General features: G+C 43.8%; 1 protein-coding gene across 1 annotated transcript in view; it reads right to left on the bottom strand.

Moving 5' to 3' along the window:
- The window catches only part of lekr1 (Leucine-, glutamate- and lysine-rich protein 1), a gene marked incomplete at both ends in the record, with an annotated part of 195,365 nt that overhangs the window by 122,422 nt on the left and 50,152 nt on the right, over window positions 1-22,791 (bottom strand). Inside the window, 2 exons of the mRNA XM_080429093.1 lie at window positions 9,921-10,410; window positions 11,113-11,271. Coding sequence (XP_080285219.1) covers window positions 9,921-10,410; window positions 11,113-11,271 — 649 coding nt within the window. The remainder of the gene's footprint in view (window positions 1-9,920; window positions 10,411-11,112; window positions 11,272-22,791) is intronic.

The following is a 22,791-nucleotide window of genomic DNA, read 5'->3' as shown; positions in this document are numbered from 1 at the left end:
AATCGCTTATCTACTCAGCCGGTTCCATAATATTCCTACTCTTATTCGTTGCGTTTAAACCAGCCGGAAGTATCATCCCTTTTGGCAGCGGTGCTGCCACCCCTGGTCGGATAATGAATAACATCTGATTTCATCAGGTGGAAGATGCAATTCAACATTTGACCAGGGGAATCAGTAATGTCGCCTGTGCGGGCGCAACTTCCGGAATGTCTTAAAAACAATGGAACCGGCTGAGTAGATAAGCGATTTAAACGCTATACAGCGGAGGGAGAGGTTCCGATTGGAGCTATGTGCAATTTAGAAACAGGTGGTACGAAGGACTGTTGAGTGATTTCCAACGAGCGCTTTCAAACTCCAATGCTCCATGCTGCTCAATGTTTTGCCACTCAGTCTAGATGAGGGGGGCGTGTCCTGGGGGAAAAGTGACGCATGTGCATACTCTCTATTATATTTTGTTCCGCGGGTAATTTAACCAATCAGTGATTACCTACGTCATTTGAACCCTCCCACCTAGCCCGGTTCTATGTCTTAAAGGTTCTATGACATTCACACTTCACATTTTTTATTTGTTATGTTTTTTGGGGGGTTTTATTGACCTCAATTACACCCCAAAACAACTGAACTTTGAACATTCAGTGGATTTTCTGTGGTCTGGGTTTTTTGAATAATTAGGCTGAAAAGTTATCTTGGATTGGCCCCTTGACTTTCCAGGAACGCATCTGTGTCACTTTAGATTTCTTGGGCTATTCAAAGATAGCAGATGTACAGTACAAGCTCATAGCATGGCACAGAGTGCCACACTTTGAGCTTGTATATCTGCATTTTTTTTAAATCGTGAACATTTGTGCAAATCTTTTAATATATATTCTACAAATGTCTCGAAAAAACGTATGTTGCTATATCAGTGGTAATCCAACTTTTCCATGTCAAGGACGCCCAAAATTAAATGTATTTGGCCACAGACCCCCATCTCAAAATATGTTGTTCCAGGGACCCCCCAGAAGCAACGATCGTAGTAAAATGTTTTCGCTTTAAAATATATATATATTCAAAGATTTGCAAAAAAATTTAGATTTTTCCAAAATAGCAGATCTACAAGCTCATAGCACGGCACTCGGTGCCGCGCTATGAGCTTGTAGATCTGCTATTTTGGTTACAAGTAAAAGTCTGTTACCAGTAAAAGTCCGGAATTCAAAATTTACTTGAGTAAAAGTACGAAAGTATTGGTATCAAAATGTACTTAAAAGTACCAAAAGTAGAAAGTACTATCAGGCAGAACGTCCCATTTCACAACTTCTCAAATGTATAAAACTAGAGATTCCATCTAGTAGCCTGGCCCGCACATCGGAGACCGAGACAGTAGAGCGTGTACACGTTCATTGCAACACCGGCGCTTGTTTCTCGCACATGATTTGGCAACGCGCAAACCGAAAGTGAAACCTAACTTTTTGGAGACCCCGACAAAAAAACAGACAGACACGCAGCCACACTTGCCACTTGTATATATAGATAGATGTATACAAATCTTTGGAAAATAGCCGGTCTACAAGCTCACGACGCCATGTGAGCTTGTAGATCGGCTATTTTCAAATGGCCAAAATGTATAGGGTCGAAGTGGATATTGTACGTTTTGTAATAATAATCAAAATCTACATAGTAACTAGTAACTAAAGCTCTCAAATAATTGTGGTGGAGTAAAAGTACATTAGTACAATATTTGCCTCTGAGATGTAGTAGAGTAGAAGTAAAAGTACAGAAAATTGGAAATACTCTCTACTTAGTTAGTTTCCACCACTGTCTCTGACTGTCTTCTCTCTCTCTCTCTCTCTCTCTCTCCCCCTCTCTCTCTCTCTCTCTCTCTCTTTGACACATGGATATAAATATCTGAGAGAGTTCTGCTGGGTGTCAGGTGTGACGCGTTTCAACCTGTCTTGCAGGTGACAAGGAGTGCGAACTCCTCCTTCGCCTCTCTTTCCACGCACGCACGCACGCACGCACGCACGCACACACACACACACACACACACACACACACACAGAAAAGAAAAAACTAAAACACACACAGTAACATGTTCAATGCTCATTTAAATCTGGGAGTGCAAAGACAGACCCAAATGGACCAATTCTTTCTCTCTCAGTGTTAAATGTACACCGAGTATTTTACTTTTACGCACTCCCGCACACATGCACATCCCGCACGCACACATCCCGCACGCACGCACTCCCGCACACATGCGTGCACGCGCACGGAAGCTGTTGGCAGGTGGCGTTTCAATCAGGTTTGGTGTGTTGCTGTGTGTCTCTTCCACCCACACTATGATCACTTCACTTATCCTGTCAAACTAGACAAGCATCAAATAACACAGCGGCACAGCGGGGAGGAGATGAAAAGACACACGACGGCGGAGGGAAAGCCTGTGCCTCTGTGTGCGTGTGTGTGTGTGTGTGTGTGTGAGACAGGTTACGCCCATATGTGGACATGCCTGAAGTCACAGTGCTGATGTCATACTGTAGCTGACGTCATAGTCTCAAACTAGGCCTCAAACTACCACGCAACAATGACCCAGGCAATGGCGGGTACCGACATAAATGATATAGATTGACCATAGACTGTGGCAAAGCATGGACGAAAGGACACCTGTTTTGAAGCCACTTTTCAGAAACTAATGCTATTGGCTGGAAGGTAAGCGACGGCAGATCTTCAATCGAGCAGTGGTGTAAAGTAACTAAGTACATTTACTTAAGTACTGTACTTAAGTACAATTTTGAGGTACTTTTACTTTACTAGAGTATTTCCAATTTTCAATACTTTTACTTCTACTCCACTACATCTCACAGGCAAATATTGTACTTTTACTCCACTACAATTATTTGAAAACTTTAGTTACTAGTTACTTTGTAGATTTTGATTATTATTACAAAACATACATTAACCACTTAAGCCCTATATACATTTAGGCCATTTGAAAATAGCATACCATTCTACAAGCTCACAATGCGTCGCGATGCAACGCATTGACAGATCGGCTATTTTCAGAAGATATTTCTACATTTGAAAACTTGAAATGGGACATTCTGCAAAATGAGTGCTTTTACTTTTGGGTATATAGTACCGTATATTTTTATGCCAATACTTTTGTACTTTTACTCAAGTACATTTTGAATTCCAGACTTTTACTTCTTCTATATTGCAGTATTGATACTTTTACTTAAGTAAAAAATGTGAGTACTTTTTCCACCACTGCCTATAACTACTAGGAGCAGTGAGCAGCCATTAGCACGGTGCTCGGGGAGAAGTTAAGGGTCAAGTGTCTTGCCCAGCGACACATTGCTGAGGCCATTCAGCTATGGCTGCCCCCATAGTAATGGCTCATAGACAAGTACTTTGTGCACTATTTCACCCTGCGCTGTGCCGGTATATCTACAGTACATATGACACGCTCAGTGCTGATTTCATGCCTGACTTCACAGTACCGACATCATAGAAGCTGATTTACAACACAGACCGGCCGTGGAACTATCACGTAATAACCTGGGCAACATGCACCATTGATCAGACAAGCTGATACAAACATATTCATCATTAAGGATCAGAAAGAGAACAATTTGTAACCTCTTTCCTGGCCCTTCACAAAGAACACAAAACGGTACATATACAAACATTGTATACACACACACACACACACACCTCCGGTGTAAAAATGGCCCTTATGTGACGAAGGTTCAACACCATTTGTCACCGTGTGGCTGCAGACAAACCTATTATTCACTCAGATGACGGCGCGGAAAAATTACACTGTGTGCTCTCCAAACTGCCCACGCCATCTGTGTGAGTGTGTGTGCGTGTGCGTGTGTGTGTGCATCTATCACAAACACATCTCAGATGACAGGACTGTCACACTCCTGCTGGGCAGCCAGTCATGCACAGCAGCGCTCCTCACCTCATTGCCTCTCTCTCCCCCCCCCCCCTCTCTCTCTCTCTCTCCCCCTCCCATATATTCTCCCCCTTTCTCTTTAATCTATCCGTTACCACAAGTGTGAGTCAGATGGTGTTAAATTGCTGCAAAGTGCTGTTAAATTGTGGGCCTAGGTGTTAGCGAGCAAGCAGTGGGATATGTGTGTGTGAATGTTGAGTGTCTGCTCTTATGCGCGTGTGTGTGTGTGTGTGTGTGTGTGTGTGTGTGTGTGTGTGTGTGTGTGTGTGTGTGTGTGTGTGTGTGTGTGTGTGTGTGTGTTTCTGTGAGCAGTGTGCACACTTGTGCACGTGAAGGACTGGAGAGAGAAGACAGGAAGGGACGGAGGCAGCAGAGCTAAAGACAGACAGAATGTAAGTGGGTACTGTAAGCGAAGCTGGCCAAAGAAGGTTTCTATAAATGTGTCCACCTGAAGTTAAGTGGAAATATTAGACTGTAACACGTTTAAGTGCTGCTTTAAAAAGCATGGAAGCCAGTCAGACAAAATAACAGATAAGTGTGTTAGATATGTGTTCGCGTGTGTGTGTGCGTGTGTGTGTGCGCGCGTGTGTGAGAGAATGAGGATCACAGCGACCAAACGAGAGAAAATGTGTTGTTGTCACTTCAGGCTAACACGCACACAAATCACTCCACTCTGGCATGCTTCATTATCTGCCCGTCAACTTTGACCCTATGACCTGCATTTGGCACCGGGGCTTGTGTGCGTGTGTGAGAGAGAGACAGAGAGAGAGAGACAGAGAGAGAGAGAGAGGTTATGGTAATCAGCTTACAGTACATTATTGTACATTATAGAAGCTTGACCCGCCCTTGGACTCCAACCCTTGGTTGACCGTCCCAGGCCACCATATACAGTAGAGTACCAACACACAGGAGTGGCACGAGACCTACTAGAGATGCATCCAGCCATGTGATCCACAGTCTGCAGTGCACCGCACACGCAGATACGCCAAAGTGAATGCATGCAAAGGCAAGCAAAGCTGGGGCGTAGGAGCATTTGGGAAGTGTACAGGCATTAAGCACACTATAGCAAGCTGCACTCTGGTCTCCCTCCCACTCATCCATTTCATCCAAACTGCCAGGGGTGGAAAAAGTACTCACGTGTGTTACTTAAGTAAAAATATCAATACTATATGCGATGTAGAAATACAAAAAAATGTACTTGAGTAAAAGTAAAAAAGTATTGCCATCAAAATGTTCTTAAAGTACCAAAAGTAGAAGTACTCATTATGCAGAATGTCCCATTTCAAGTTTTTAAATGTATAAAAAGCTTTTTAAAATAGCAGATCTACAAGCTCACAATGCGTCACATTGTGAGCTTGTAGATCTGCTATTTTCAAATGGCTGAAATGTATACAGGGCTGAAGTATTTAGTGTATGTTTTGTAATAATAATCAAAATAAAAAAAATAATAATAATAAATAGTGGAGTAAAAGTACAATATTTGCCTCTGAGATGTAGTGGAGTAGAAGTAAAAGTATTGGAAATTGGAGATACTCAAGTAAAGTACAAATACCTCACAATTTGACTAAAGTACAATACTTAAGTACATGTACTTAGTTACTTTCCACCACTGCAAACTGCCTATTGTTTTTAGATCATCATTACGTCATAATGAGAGTGACATAAAGATATGTCACTCTGGAGTGGAATTTAAATGATGTCAAATCCACTTTTTCTAATCATTTTTGCATGGGCTAATTTGAATGGGTGCCAGTGACTTGTTTTTGCATTCTCATTGTATCCCTTAAGCTCATTGTGTTCTCAAGTCCCATGTTCCCATGCAAAGTCCCCAGTCAATATTACTGTGTTCCAAGGCTTTCTAAAAGCCACAAAAAGTCCTGCTTCAGAGCCGATGCATGTACGCCACTGGTGGGCAGCGGTGGAAAGTAACTAAGTACTCAAGTACTGCACTTATGTACAATTTTCGATACTTTTACTTCTACTCCACTACATCTCAGAGGCAAATATTGTACTGTTACTCCACTACAATTACTGGAGAACTAGTTACAAGTTACTTTGCAGATTTGTATTATTACAAAACATCCATTACATTCTTCAGCCCTATACAAACTTCAACTATTTGAAAATAGCCCATTTACAATCTCACAATGGGTGCGTTGTGAGCTTGTAGATCAGTTTATACATGTTGAAACCCTTGTGAAATAGGACATTCTGCATAATGAGTACTTTAACTTTTTGGTACTTGAGTATATTTTGATGCCATTGTTATTTATTTTTTACTTTTACTTTTTTTTCTCAAATAAATATTGAATAACTGACTTTCACTTGTAACAGAGTATTTCTACATCGTGGTATTGATACTTACAGTATACTTAGACGCTGCAGTAGACGCTTGTTTGGAAATGCCTTCTATTTCACTATTTTCAGTTCACAGGAATGCCACCTGCATCCATAGAAAATGCAAACAAGATGCCTCTCTCCACGTAGTGTACATACAACCTGAAGTGCATACATGGAAGGTATAGCTACGGCCTTATAAACACACGCACACACACACAAACAAACATATGCTACGCAACTATTGCTCTCCATAGGGGGCTGGTTATGCCTCCCTCCCCACCCCTGTTGCCCCGAGGCAAACTATAATGGAGCTAATGGAAGAGGCAGAGGAGGTGCTCTGTGTGTGTGTGTGTGTGTGTGTGTGTGTGTGTGTGTGTGTGTGTGTGTGTGTGTGTGTGTGTGTGTGTGTGTGTGTGTGTGTGTGTGTGTGTGTGTGTGCGCGTGCGCGCCGCGTATATGTGTGTGAGTCTGTGTATAAAACCCCATCAAAACATTATTACACTGTATGCCAACAAGACAGCGTCGAGGCCCTGGGCTTCTTCATAGCAGCCTAATAACAGACTCACTTCCTTCATGAAGGAGGATTTCCTTTCCAATAAAAGCAGCTCTTTGATGGTCGTCTGATTACAATCACCTGCTCTTTGATTACAAACACTTGTGTGGTGATGTAATTAGACAAACTGGAAACTTCACCTCCCCTCATTTCTTATTGAGGACTCTTTATTTGCGTGTGTGTGTGTGTGTGTGTGTGTGTGTGTGTGTGTGTGCGTGCGCGCGCGCAGCGCGTGTGTGTGTGTGTGGGGGGTGTGTGTGTGTGTGTTAGGGCATTCACGAATAGTGATTTTTAGCATTCGAATTATTCGACCTATAAGTATTCGAATATTCGATTAATTGATTTGATTATAAAAAAATTAAATAAAAAAGGAATGCGAGTTGACGTCACACCAGAGCTCACAGCTGCATGTCTGCTGTAGAAAAGCCAAAAAAGAATAATCGAATAGTGGTTTGGTAGTCAAATAGTCTATTTGATATTCGAATATTCGACTATTTGGTGAATGCCCTAGTGTGTGTGTGTGTGTGTGTGTGTGTGTGTGTGTGTGTGTGTGTGTGTGTGTGTGTGTGTGTGTGTGTGTGTGTGTGTGTGTGTGTGTGTGTGTGTGTGCGTGCGTGCGTGCGTGCGTGCGTGCGTGCGTGCGTGCGTGCTGTAATGTACAGTATGTGAGTGTTAATGTTAACCACTATAGGCTATGCTAACCACATATATACTTTGCCGAGTGACAAATAGCGAACGTAGCTGATCTACAAGCTCACAATACGTTGTTATGCAGCGTGTTGTGAGCTTGTAGATGATTGTGTTACTATTTTGAGAAAATCATGAATTTAAAAAAAATCTTTAAAATCTTTGGAAAAGTGTTGACATTTTCTGGGATTTTGTATTTTGTATTTTATTTATTTGTTATTGGGCTTTTTGCCTGTATTTCGATGGAACAGAGGAGAGATACAGGGACACAGGGAGAGAGTCAGGAAGTGACACGCAGCAAATCCGCCGGCAGGCTCGGAAATCAAACCCGGGACACGCTGTCAGGCATCAAAGCCTATGTGGTACGCGTCTTAACCACTTCACCATCGCCACCCCCAAAATGTTCTGGAATTTTTTTAATAATTTGTAACATTATTTCATCTATAATGACAAGCCCAAAATAACACTGTCAGGTTGAAAGTGGTTTATCTCTGAGAGTGCACAAATGGACCCTTTCGGGTTCATTTGTACACTCTCAGAGATAAATGAACGCTCAGGATTTGACTGTATGCATGCAGATATAGACACGCAGACATTTCTCCTCTCATCTATTTCCTGTTATGACTAGCCATGCCCCCTCTTTCTTTCTCTGACGCACACTCTCTCACACACACACACACACACACCTAGCCATGCAGTTGTTGTGTCTGGTCAGTGTGTAGTGGTTGTTTGTGGAAGTGTGAAACCGCCACAACACATCAACCGCCGACTTCCTTGTTTACAGTAAGTCTAAGACCACACACCGTACACACAATGCACACGTAAACAATGTATTACACACACACACACACACACACACACACACACACACACACACACACACACACACACACACACACACACACACACACACACACACACACACACACACACACACACACACACACACGCCGTTCCTGCCTCCTCATACATGACCTTATAAGGCTATTCAGAAATTGCATTACTCTACTCTTTGGTGAGAATTTGTATTTGTTGCCCGGCAACACAAGCTTAAAGAGCGCTTCGGGGAAAGGATGGGAAATATTTAGGATCATCAGTTTTTGTCGATATTCTTACGTTGCTTCTGGCAAGTGGCTCCTTCATTGATTCTTTCCACTCATTAGCATGGAGGCTGCGGGCTATCAAGTGGCCACATGGCCATAATCGTCAAGGTACCAAATAGTATAAATAGCTTGCATTTGCTGACATTGACGTTGTCATGACTTCTTCCTGCCAGCAGAATTTCCAGAGCGGAACTCAAGTGACAGGCAGAATGATGACAAAGCAGATGATGGGCTACAAAGCTATACTGTGCGCCGGTGATGCGTGCCAAAAACAGCCGATCTACAAGCTCACAACGCGTCAGTCAGAATTGTATCCATTATTTAATATGTTATTTTATTCATTAGGGCCATAACATTTTAATAACAAGATTAACTGAAGTTTTATGTTTAAAAATAAAAGCGAGTCGAGTGAGCAAACAAAAAGAAGAAATAGCAGGTGGTAATATCATGTTACTATGAAGAAAACTTAGTAAGTAAGATATATCTTACAGAAGCTAACTGATCCTGGAGCCAATCACAATATTGTGTCACACGGAGAGAAAGTGCGAAGGAATTTGATTCTAGTGCGTTGAAGTTCGGAGGAGTATCCATTAAACCGTGTATTACGTCTGCATGGCCAGGGTGTGCTGAAGACGACAGCAAATATATAATCATGCAGGATTTACAGCACGTCAAGAGATACACAGGCAGACAGAGGAATAAACACACTCATGCACACACCACTTGTACCACAAATGTGCTTGCATGATTTTGTCTTTGTGTGTGTGTGTGTGTGTGTGTGTGTGTGTGCAAACACAGTGTGTGTGCAAACACAGCAGCAAGATTCGTGAGTTGCTGTGATAGGAAAAGGATATCAAACGGAACACAACCACCCTAAAGACTAATCATTGGGTATATTCCGGCACTATAACTGCACCCAGTGATCTTGGTACATAGAAATTGATCTATTGAAGATTCTGACTTTCAAATGTACATATTTTTTGTTTTGATTGTATTGCTGTATTGTTGTATTATGCTTTCTGCTTTGGCAATGTAAACGTATGTTTTCTCATGCCAATAAAGCCCTTTGAATTGAATTGAATTGAAATTGTGTGTGTGTGTGTGTGTGTGTGTGTGTGTGTGTGTGTGTGTGTTTGTGTGTGTGTGAGAGAGATAGAGGGCAGCATGACTCATACTGTAGGATAATTGCAGACATAAAGCCTGGTATTAGAGATCATTTCACACACACTCTTTCTCTCACACACACACATACACACACACGCACACACACACACACACACACACACACACACACACACCTCACCTCCTCTCCAGCTGTTTCAGGCATTCTCTCCGATCGTCCAGTTCTTTATTGGCCTTTTGAAGTGCGTCATCCCAAACTTTCTCTCTCTCCTCGCTCCTCTTCTCCAGTCCTTCTCTCTGCCTCCTCTCTCCTCTCAGCAGTCTCTCTCTCTCTTCAATCCCTTTCTCCAGCGCTTCCTCCATCGCGGCCTCCCTACCTTCGAGCTCCGACCTCAGCGCTCCTTCCACCTCCCGGTTTCTCTTCTCCAGTTCTTCCGCCAGGCGTCTCTCTCTCTCCTCGGCGTGTCGTCGGGCCTCCAGACGCAGGGCCCTCTCCCACTCCAGCCTGCCCAGCTCCAGTGCCTCTCGCCGGGCTTCTCCCGCCCGCCGGCCGCTCTCTGGTCCCGGAGCTCGGCCTCCGCCCGAGCCAGCCTGGTCTGGAGCTGGTGGAACTCGTGCAGGATGAGGTAGCTGACGCCGCAGTAGTGACAAGTCGTCTCGCTGCGCTCCATCTGGAGGGGTCAAAGACACACAGGTCACAACGTGAGTGATGTTATGTGGCACACCTGAAATAGTGTACTGTGTGTATATACCGGTGGTGGAAAAAGTCTCTCTCTCTCTCTCTCTCTCTCTCTCTCTCTCTCTCTCTCTCTCTCTCTCTCTCTCTCTCTCTCTCTCTCTCTCTCTCTCTCTCTCTCTCTCTCTCTCTCTCTCTCTCTCTCTCTCTCTCTCTCTCTCTCTCTCTCTCTCTCTCTCTCTCTCTCTCTCTCTCTCTCTCTCTCTCTCTCTCTCTCTCTCTCTCTCTCTCTCAAGCCGGCGGCACCATGGAGGATTCGAACCCCAGACTCCATGGTAGTGGGCGGGAACGTTTCCCCTGCACCACCCAGATGGCAAACCCAATGTTGGCTAAATGTTTGCCCCCCGTTTTTTTTCTTTTGATTTGTCGTTCACATAAATTAGGCGTAGTTTTCGTGGGCATGTTTTCAATTCACTTTGACAAATAAAAAGAGAGAAAATCATTAAAGCTAGTGTCCCACACACTGCAATGCTCTAGTATATATTCTTTTATTTTCTTGCTCAACAATTGCTCTCTCTTGTCTGCCAGCACTTTAAAGCTGTAGAGTGCACACACACGCACACACACACGCACACGCGCTTATCATCCATTAACATTCTGGTTTCGCCTCCTAAAAAGCACCTCCCTAATTGCACACATCCATCCTCCTCCTCCTCCTCATCTCTGAGGTTTAATAGGGATCCCAGAGCATTCATCTTCAGCATGGTGAGCCTCAGCTGATGTTTGCATGACATGCTGACAGCTCTTCCCATCTCGGCGTGGCACTGGCCCCATTCGTAAAACAAGACGAGGGAGACTTGTAAACAAACGGCAACAAACACAGAGTCACTGAGAGTAGAGGAAGCCGTTCCTGTGTGACTAATTATTTATTTTCTGTTTTGTTTTGCTGCTTTTGCCAGTGGAGGAAAAGTAACTAAGTACATTTATTAAGTACCGTACTTAAGTAAAATTTTGAGGTATTTGTACTTTACTTGAGTATTTCCAATACTTTTACTTCTACTCCACTACATTTCAGAGGCAAATATTGTACTTTTACTCCACTACAATTATTCAAAAACTTTAGTTACTACTAGTTACTTTTCAGATATAAATGATTATAAGAAACATACATTAACCACTTTAGCCCTATTTTATACATAGGCGATATGCAACGCGTTGTAGGCTTGTAGATCTGCTATTTTCAGATATTTTAGCACTTTTACATTTTGTACTTTAAGTACATTTTGATGCCAATACTTTTGTACGGCAGAGTCATAGAAGAAGGGAGAGCAAAAGAGACGGAGAAAGTGAGAAAGATCAGGTCAAGGGCAAGAGATTAATCCAAGCTAATTCAAAGCGTTTGTCATGCCAGACGGGTGGGGCTTTGCTGCGTCAGGACAATTAAAATCATGTCAGAAACGTTTTTAATCACAGAGAAAGTACACACTGACACTGAGTTTAGACTATTCATAATATAATCATGTTTTCAGTCATTGTTTGCCGTTTTTTTCCCCCAGATAGCATACCCCACCCTTCTGGTATAGTAGAGGACAGAGAGGAAAAACAAGTAATTCCAAACACGATTTCACCCCAGCTGTGGAAAAGACAAGACCGATAGACTAAAAGATACATAGAATTGTGATGAAAAGGGTAGACAATAAAAGGGCAAATGAAAGATAACCCTTCTTCTAAACCTTTTGTGTCTTAAATCGATTCACGGGGGGCCACATTGTCTGAGCCAAAAGACAGATGTGATTCTGATAGATGAAGGACACAGGGAGAGAGAGAGAGAGGGGGGGGGGGGGTAAGCCTGATTTATACTTAGTTGCACGCTGGTATTGCATGCCGTAAATAGCAGATCTACAAGCTCACAACGCGTCACCAATGTGACGCGCTGTGAGCTTGTAGATCTGCTATTTACTGAGCACGACAACGGCACGCAACTCTAAGTAGTAAATCCGAGGCGTGAGGACAGAATGGATGATTGACTGAATGAATGGACTGAGACAGACAAGCGCGCAGCAGCAGACAAAGGGATGATGGTCGTCCCGCTGACATGTGATTGACAGGTGTCACATGATATGAGCCAGACGCCTCTGTTGTGAGCGTCTCACCTGGCCGTGTGTGTGTATTCACTGCCCATCACTGTCTCTCTTTACGTCTGGTCTGTCCCTGACAAGACACATTCATCTCTGCACCACATACAGAGAGCGAGAGCGTGCGGGCGGGCGGGCGTGCGTGCGTGCGTGCGTGCGTGCGTGCGTGCGTGCGTGCGTGCGTGCGTGCGTGCGTGCGTGCGTGGTATTTTGATTGAGAGTTTTTTTTTTCTTTTGTGCAGATGTCCTAACGGTTCCTGCAGGCAAAAATACGGCATGGAAGTACAAAGTCTGCATCTGTGTTTGTGTGCCTGAGCGAGCGTGCATGCGTGCGTCTATCAAGTCCTTGTGGAGGCACAGTTAACCGTCAGGTCAACCCTGACATGTTGTATGCCGCTCCCTTTATTTGTATCTCCAACACACACGCACACGCACACGCACACACACGCGCGCGCGTAAACGCACGCCCGCGTGCATGTGCTTCACAAATATATCTACACATGCTTGCAAACAAGCACACAGTGCTCACACTAAACACAAACATGGAGAGAGACCGAGAGAGAGAGGGAGAGAGAGAGAGAGCGAGAGAGAGACATACAAGAGCAGACATTGCCTTCCAGACTTACATAAGCATCTTTACTTCCCAGCAGACAGGAAACTCACATATAAACTCACACATACACACTCTCACACGCATGCAATGCATCAGCTGCCATGCAAACAAAGCACGCACACAAAGAGCACAGCCTTCCAAACAGCCGCGGCCCGGGGGGGGGGGGGGGGGCGGAGTGTCTGCCACCAGTGGCTTGTGTGTTACCGTGACCGTGAATTGGGTCCGCAGGGAGAGCCCTATAGCCGCCGGCAACTGACACATTCACTTGGCACTCAAAAACCACACACTGAAGGCTCATGTATGCCATGTCAAAACGGGACGCAACCGCACGACAAGCAAGGTCAGGAGGCCAGGTCATATGGCCAGAGGTCGTCCTTCAGGTTCCATCTCTCCACACAGTCCTACTATGCGTGAGCGTATAGCTCGTCTGCTGCTGACTCATCTGAACGTGCTTCCTCTGGATGCCTCCTTGGCTAGTGCATGGAAAAAGTACTCAAATGTTTTTACTTAAGTAAAAGTATCAATACTGCGATGTAGAAGTAGTTAGAAGTAAAAGTCCGGAATTCAAAATGTACAAGTACTTTTTAAAAGTACAAACGTATTGGTATCAAAATATACTTAAAGTACCAAAAGTAAAAGTACTAAAATGTTTTAAAATAACAGATCTACAAGCTTACAACACGTCGCATCCCGTATGTTATGGGCATGCATGTGTCGGTCGCATCAAGTATACCTTTTCTCCTGTTGGGTTGTGAGGAATCAGAGCCACAGCAGAGCAGAACGGATTGGACTGTGGAGTGAGCGTTTCAGGGCATCCTACTTGTCTGATTTGCAGACTCTCTTCATCTTGTGAAGGGCCGACCATGATGGAGTTTGGTCGGGACCTCTATCGACCCGTCGACAGGGGCGGCCTTAATGATCTGGGGGCCCGTTTCAAGAGCTCATATGGGGCCCCCTTATGCACCCCCCCCCCAAAAAATTTATATAATTTGTGGACTGAAGTTGGTTTGCTTCCACAATCCATAATGATGCATTTCGAACTAAATTAATTAGGCTATCTGCACTTCCACCATGGACAGACAGCTAAAACAACTCACTGCAGATGATTCACTTGAGCTGAGCCCTGATTCAATCAGATCTACATCCTCTTCTTGCATGAAATTCTTGGACGTCGGCCAGCCAGAGGCGGGCCCCGGACTGGGATGCGAGTCAAAAAATATTTTAAAAAAAAATAAAAAAAACTTTTTTTTTTTTTTTTGTGGGGGCCCCCTGAGGTTGGGGGCCCGTTTCAATTGAAACGGGTGAAACATAGGAAAGGCCGCCCCTGCCCGTCGATGAGAAACCGAACTTGCTCGGTCGGTCACGACTAGACTAGTGCTAAAAATGCTATGTGTATTTTGTTTTGATGCAAGTGGAAAAAATCATTTTTTTCCAGATTCCATGAGTGAAACAAGCGACCAGGTCTATGAAAAACAAGCCCAAAAGAAGCGACCAGTCTTCACCACTTGAGCCCTATTAAATCAGCTATTTTCAAAAAGAATCTTGAAAGAAAGCCCAAATAAGCAACTGCACTTCAGAAACAAGCCCAAACAAAAGCAACCAGCAACGATGAATATTTACAAGCGACTTTACAGGAAAACAAGCCCAAAGTCACTTATAATAAGCAGACCTGGCAACACTGGCAATATCTTGCAGGCCAGTGAAGACATTAGCACAACAATGTGTGCATTGGCCAACTGCTTGTGCTGAACTAAATGCCACCTTTTTTTTTGCCAGCCGGCTGGGTGTCCCTTATTTGAACTTCCAGTAGTTGGCAACCCCACCTAGAAATCAAATCAAAGATGGGACTACTACTTCAGGAGGGTCTGCACTGATCTGGGGTAAGCTTAATGGGAGGTGGAGTCTATTCTGTCTTGTCAGGATATAAGACCTATCATTAATTTAGGGAAAGCCTTTTTAAGCTGGCTGTCTAAGTGTGTGTATGTGTGTGTGTGTGTGTGTGTGTGTGTGTGTGTGTGTGTGTGTGTGTGTGTGTGTGTGTGTGTGTGTGTGTGAGTGTGTGTGTGTGCGTGTCTGTGAGTCATACTCTTAATGCGTGAGTGCGTGTAAAGTCTGTGAACATGTGCAAGCATATTTTTGTATCTGCCCTGGCACGTGTGCATATAATTTTGCTTCTGTGTGTGTGTGTGTGTGTGTATGTATGTATGTGCATGCACACGTGTGTGTGCGGGTGTGTGTGCTTGCGTGCGTGCGTGCGTGCGTGCGTGCATGCGTACGTACGTACGTACGTACGTGTACATAAAACACTCATCATCTCAAGTGGCAGGATTGAGGTGGAGTGGTTTGCAGACAAAGCATCTAAAAGCCAACTCCTTTTATCACTCCCCTACAGCACTGGTTCTCAAAGTGGGGTCCGGGGACCCCCAGGGGTCCTTGAGGGTGTTCCCAGCAAAACGAGGAACGCTTTAAAGACTTAAGCCCCATTTATTTGTTTTGCCATTTGAAAAGAGCCGATCTGCAATCTCACAACGGGTGAGCCATTGTTGAAAAAATGTTTACAAATGTTATAAAGCCTTCTCTTATGGGTTAATTAATATAGCATGAATTCCATTGAGTCTCCTTATCCTGACCGATGAGCCGTCACAAATTATTGGCTTAGGAATGCGACAAAACCAACCATCTCCATGAATTCAAGGCTTCATGGGGTGTATAACGGAAAACCGAAAAGACACTACTATTCAGCCCTGAGAGACTCCGGTTACCCATATGGGGTTTAAGTGGTTAACACATACAGTATCAATCAATGTGGGCGTCCTCCTCACGTGGAAATGTTTGAGAACCACTGATCGAGGAACCGACAGTACAAGTCTCCTTCTGCTTTGTCTCCATTTTACTCCTCGACCCCCCCCCACCCACACGCTACCCCTGTCTCTCTTCCTCTCTCTCCTCCTCCTTCTCCATCCATCCCTCCCTCCCTCTCCAGCCCTCCTCTCCTCTCGGGTGCAGCTGCCGTGACCCGTCTGGCTCATCCAAAACACCAGAAGTGGGTCACTGTCACGAACATGCACCCCTCTGTCTCACACACAGTGTTGTGTTACTGTACTTGCGAGGACATCAGAATTTCAGGAGAGTGATAGAAAATAACATAAAATAGTGGGCGTTGTGAGCTTGTATATCGGCAATTTTTGACAACTAGGTATAAAATAGGTGAAACTCTAACCCCGTCCCCTAGACCTAACCTCTAAATAACTAATCCTCACCCTAACCACAACCTGAATCTTTTTCTAGTTGTAAACCTAGAAAAAATCTCTAAGAATATTTTTTTTGTAATGATACAATAACGCTTCTCTTGCGAGGAAAATGCTCCTCGAAATGTCTATTTCTCCTCACAAGTATAGTACACACCCACACACACACACACTGTACACTGCATGCCCCTCCCCCCACACTCTCAAACGCATACATTCACTGAACTACAACAAAAGACCTAAAACTGACCAAAACAGACATGTGGGGTCGCCGGCTGCATAACACACTGACATGCACGTAAATGTACACACACACACACACACACACACACAGGTAATATGAACACATGCACACACCAACCAAGCGCTACATGACATGAAGGCATTCATTTGTTTGCAAACACGGGCTGACACCCTCATGTGCACGCACACTCACACGCACACACACACTACTGTCTCTATGCAACATAATTCTAGCTGAAACTTGGCTTGGCTAACCTCATCAAAATTCCTATAATTCCCCAAACTGAACCCCATTCTCCAGCCAACTATACCACCATTCTTGTCACACACGCACGCACGCACGCACGCACGCACGCACGCACGCACGCACGCACGCACGCACGCACGCACGCACGCACGCACGCACGCACGCACGCACGCACGCACGCACGCACGCACGCACGCACTATAGGTCATAGTGCTATGACATATATCTTCTTCCGGTGGTAGAGGTAAGTAGCCTCACTCAGCCTGAATTCTCATTTAGTTTCAGGGGCTGGAGCCTGGCTAAGAGGTGCTGTAAGTACAGTATGTCTGTCTGAGGAAGGAGACAGGCATTAATTAGTCTGTCTGAAGTGGACTCTTCACCTGGTCCGATCTGCAACCATGACTCACATGATCAAAACTCAGGAGCATCGCTGTCGAGTGGAAACCTCATATGTCCAAAACAGTTCCTTGTATTATTATCAAAATAAAATAAAATGGCGATGAAGCTAGTTTCACTACTTTTGTGCGACACTCTTGTATGATGAAGTAGGGCAGTGATATTCAACTGGCAGCCCGCGGGCCAAATCCGGCCCCAGCTGAGCTTTCTTGTGGCCCCTGGAACACATTCCACATTCCAATGTAAAAATAAATGTACAAAATTATTATTAGATGGTTGGTTGTACAGAATGACCATTTTCAATGTTTTTCATAACCGCTAACCGAAGCTCGTTAATAGTTAACCAACCAATAGCCCGATAAGAATAAAATGTAGGCTACTGTTTAGAATGGTTTGGGACTCACTTAGGGTCACTCAAGTTAATTACAGTAACACCCACCCCCTACTGCATTTGCAGTCAAGACACTACAAGAACCCAAATGCGGGTGAATGTAATCTTTGGTGAGTATATTGTGGAGACCATCCACCACTCTGGGCGGTATGTTTCCTAATATACTACTGTACATCTGCTGTGCTACGTGTTGTTGTAGCACGTCTGGGGTAGCTAGATTAGGCAGGGGGCCACAAATTACTTGAAGTTGGGGGCCACAAGACCGTGACAACACACATGAAAAAAAGAAATCATAGTTAAACGAGACCGTTGAGGAATTTGTAACTGGTTGGTTAAAGGGTTCACTTATTATGCTATTATTTTAGGATTCTTTGGGTGCAAAAGGTACAGATACTGTATCTTACCTGAAAGATATTTTTACTCCAGTAAAAGTTAAAGTCACCCCTAAGAAAATCACCTGTAAAGTGTTCAGGTAGCTCATCGTATGTACTTATGAAAAAGTGTTAAGATGTATTTAAGTATCAAAGGTAAAAGTACAAGTATCAAAAGTAGAAGTATTAAAAACCTTTTCATGGGTACAATGAAACCAAACACCAAAAAGTTGAAATATGGACTATGGAGATATGAGGTTTCTACCCGACGATAGCAGGGCTGCTTCATAAACATCTGCAGCTTGAATGTCACCAAAACATGTCACAATAAGGCATTTTACATGACCGTATTTTGGTGGACAGAGTCCAGTGACACTGGAGACGGCTTTGGGTTAATTTATTATGACACGTTCTGTACAGCAGTGGTTCCCAAAGTGTCCCAGGGGTCCTTGAGGGGGTTCCAGCTAAATGAGTTGAAATAATTCATATCAAAATCAGTAGAACCACTTTAACTCTATACTTCGGCTATTTGAAAACAGCAGATCTACAAGCTCTCAATGCGGTGAACCGTAACACGTTGAGAGCTTGTGGATCAGCTGTTTTCAAAATAATGAAAAATAAATTTAACAACGCAAATCTTGTATGGGGGTCTCTGTCACAAAATATTTTCAGATGGGGGTCCTTGACATGAAAAAGTTTGGGAACCAAAGACTATCAGCTAAATGCATACACTGTAAATGTCCAATAACCCAATATATTCAGACTAACACATTCTCTTTTTGCACTGAACAGCGGCCATTTATTATTAGTAAAGGAAATGCACAATATCAATGCTTTCTCTTCCTTCCAATTAAATAGTCTATCTACGACAATTTCACTCTATATAATCCCCAACACTGTGCAAAATGAATTAGGGTACCGTACCCATTTATAATCCAGAGGGAAGATGGTTCCACAAAACAACCTCCGCAGAGTCCATCCTAAATCATCCATGCACAAAGCCAGACAGGGACACATTGTGTACGCAGTACGCACACATAGATGCCTTTCTGTGACAATTCATTGCACACTGACATCTGTTTAGAGTAGAAGGGTGCAAGGCACTGAAGGAAGTTTTTTTTTTAATTTAGGTGCTCAGAAGGATTAGAAAGATTAGAATTTGGTCTGATCAAGTGATATGATAGATCGTGGATTAGCAAAAAAAGAAGACAGCTCCTCTGACAATCTGTACCTGAAATCTTCCTCTCTCTCTCACACACACTCACACTCTATCAAGGTCTCTCTTCATCCGTCTCTCGATCTATTGAATGATGTGTGTGTGTGTGTGTGTGTGTGTGTGTGTGTGTGTGTGTGTGTGTGTGTGTGTGTGTGTGTGTGTGTGTGTGTGTGTGTGTGTGTGTGTGTGTGTGTGGGGGGGGGGGGGGTGGAGGGGAAGGGATTGGGAGAGGGGATCTGCAGTCACAAGGGACAGGGAAATGTGCAACCATGGGTTATTGGAAAGGAGGCGAGTCCACAATGAGGGAGTGGGCGTGTGGGGGGAGTTGGCAGGGGCGTGTTGTACAGCAGCATGGAGACGAACACAGTGTGGTAGATTCAAGGTTTGAAAAGCTCTAAAAACATGAATGATTTTATATGCATTTATATGCTGTTTTGCAAAACACAAGCAGCAAGTATTTACTTACTGATATTTTTCTGTCTAGCTTTTTAGGCTCTAAGATTAATATAGCTAATATACACACACCAAATTCTGGAACTAATAATAACAAACTTCATTTTGCTTAATTTTTGGCCCCAGCAGTGAAAGCATGAGGCTTTTTAAGAATGATGGCAATCATGGCAAGAATGATGGCAATCGGTTCAATCCAGATTGGCACAAATAGGTGTAATGAGCAGCACGGTCTGGCGGGGCTTTTAGACTACTAATACATATTTATCCAATGTAGTATTATTTTATTTATTGCAACTTCACATTTGCAATTCACATTCTGTCCAAGATGCTTGTGATATCTGCCACAAAATTCCCCTCAATAAGCGATGAACATGCTTCTGTATGAATATGTGTGCACTGGGGGGGGGGGGGTACACAGACACATGCAGAGACAGCGGAGGTGCCAGTGATGAGCGGCTGTCACTGCGAACAAAGAGAGGACAAAGTGGGCAGAATGAGGGCAGCAGGGGGTGAGGGCGGGGAGTGGGGGGTGGGTGAGATGTTGGGGCAGAGAGGCAGATGCTAATAGGGGTGAACAATACAGGGAGGGGGGGGGGGGGCAGCCGAGGGCATGCTGGCACAGGGGCGGCACAGCGAGACAAAAACATCTTGGTAGGGGTCTAAGTGGGACAGACAGGGAGAGCAGGAGAGGAGGAGGTGGGTTTTAGGAGTACAGGTTACAGGAGGTTAGAAGGCTGGGTGGGTTCTCTAGAGAGGTGGCAGAGGCTATAATGGATGACTGGCTATCCCACTGCTTGCTACTATTCTCTCCGATTATTTTCGCTGCTCTGTCTGTCTGTCTGTCTGCCTGCCTGCCTGCCTGCCTGCCTGCCTGCCTTCCTTTCTTTCTTCCGACCTTCCTTTAATCCTTCCCTCCCTTCGCGTGGAAACGATAAAAGGGCAGTGACAGAGAAAGAATCACCTTTGGCCGGCACTTTGCAACGCATCACATCACATCTACAAAACAGGGCGCGGCACACAGTATGGCACGGCATGGACACACAGTCACAGACACACACACACACGCACACACACACACGCGCACACACACACACACACGCACACACATACAGTACACACACACAAACACACACACATACAGTACACACACACACCTGCGCAACAAACTAGCCCATTGTATGGAGACACGCATCATGCATATACAGTATACTTGGCAACAAATATAAAGAATAGCGAGCAGCAGGCGGAGGAGCTGTCCGTGAGCTGGCTGCCTGCCTGTGTGTGCATCTGTTTGGGTTTTGTGGGGGTCAGCTCCACTGTGTTAATGTATGTCTTGAATCCACAGATTCACGTTGTTGTGAACCACAAGGACTATTGTTTAGGGCTGCAACTATCGATTTTTTACTCAGCGATTATCTATTGATTGCTTTTTCGATTAATCGAGAGTGCTTTGCAAGAATGGTGAAAATAGTTGATCGATTCTTGGTAGATTATTGTCTTAAATGATTATCGAGTCAATCTTTACTATTGTCTCCACTTGTCTCATATACGACCGATGACCTAAACCAGTGGTTTCCAAACCTTTCAGCGAGACCCAAAAGAGAAATCTGATGTCTCACCGGGGCCCAAACTAGAGAAACTACGTGCTTGTAAATCGACATTTTCACGTTGATGTTCTTTTAATCATGGAATTTCTTTTGGGGGGGGGGGGGGGTTTAGGTATGAAAGTCTTTTGAAAAATGTTTGCCATTATGTTTTATTTCAGAACTTTCTTCTTTTGAAAAATATTAAAAAAAAAAAAAAATATATATATATATATATATATATATATATATATATATATATATATATATATATATATATATATATATATATATATATATATATATCCCCCGACCCACTGTTTGGGAAACACTGACCTTAACTAACCTCCATCAGTAAACCAGGATGGGCCACGCCGTGCACAGTACATGAGCATGTACAGTACCTGTAGCCACGTCAGGATCACATGCTCCACGCCCAATCTAAACCTAATCTAAACACTCCCGTTTGTGAGGGCGTCGGCAGCATGCACACACGTCCTTGTTTCACCCCTATTTGAAATCCCTGCCTGTATGGGTAGAGCTAAGGACACAGGATACACAGAGATAGCACAGAGTAGTGCCAGCATCTTTCTTGGCCAACAATGTAGAGAATCGAGTGCTCTTGAGACTAGATTAATCAAACAGGCTGGTCGAGTGCATATAAGGCCAGCCTAACACGTATACCAATATTATGAGAAGAAAAAGGCCTGCACACCGACCACATCCATGGAGAGGCTCTTTAAATACAAACAGAGAAAATGTATTTTACCCATGGAATAAACTGATACTGTACAGTGGAAAGGTGCTCTAGTGTGTAACTGATATTTATAGGTTAAAACAAAAAAGATTTAGTTAAAAAGTTAAAGCTGTAAATTCTGACAGTATCATTGCTATAGAGGTTCTGTTCAGTAACAGGCGTCTCCCCGTCACTCCCCGTCACTCCCCGTTCTTTAATAAACAGAAAATACATTTTCTGATGGGTTGCCATCAGAAATGCATAGTGTCAATTTATAGTGTTCCAGATTAAAATGTGTGCTCATTTCTTCAGACAGACACCCCTGTTACTGAACAAACACTATACAACAATGATTACTTACAGAATATATTTAACACTTATTTTAACAAAGAAAAACGTTTTAATGTTCTGGTCTTAAACCAGACACTGCTTTTAGCACAGTCCCCCAGCGCTATTTAAAGCATGAATTGGATAGTAGATTGACCTACATAGTGGATGCGTGCACACTGCTTACAATCAAAATTCATGAAAATTCAACACAACAGTCACATTCATCCTGGCAGATGAGTGCTGAGATCTGGGCCAAGTTATTATTATCCATATATTGAATTGGCACGCCGCCAATTTGCCATGCTGGGAGGACATCAAAAACGTAAATTGTTTTCGTGCACAGAAACAGAGCTATTTTTAACCATTATTCCTATTAATAAGAACACGACTTACTGCTGCTGTCCATCTTTACAC

The sequence above is a fragment of the Gymnoscopelus braueri genome, assembly GCF_963280865.1.
Source record: "Gymnoscopelus braueri genome assembly, chromosome: 5".
Taxonomy (NCBI): Eukaryota; Metazoa; Chordata; class Actinopteri; order Myctophiformes; family Myctophidae; genus Gymnoscopelus; species Gymnoscopelus braueri.
Note: the sequence above shows the minus strand (reverse complement) of the source record. Positions and strands in the feature narration are given on the sequence as shown.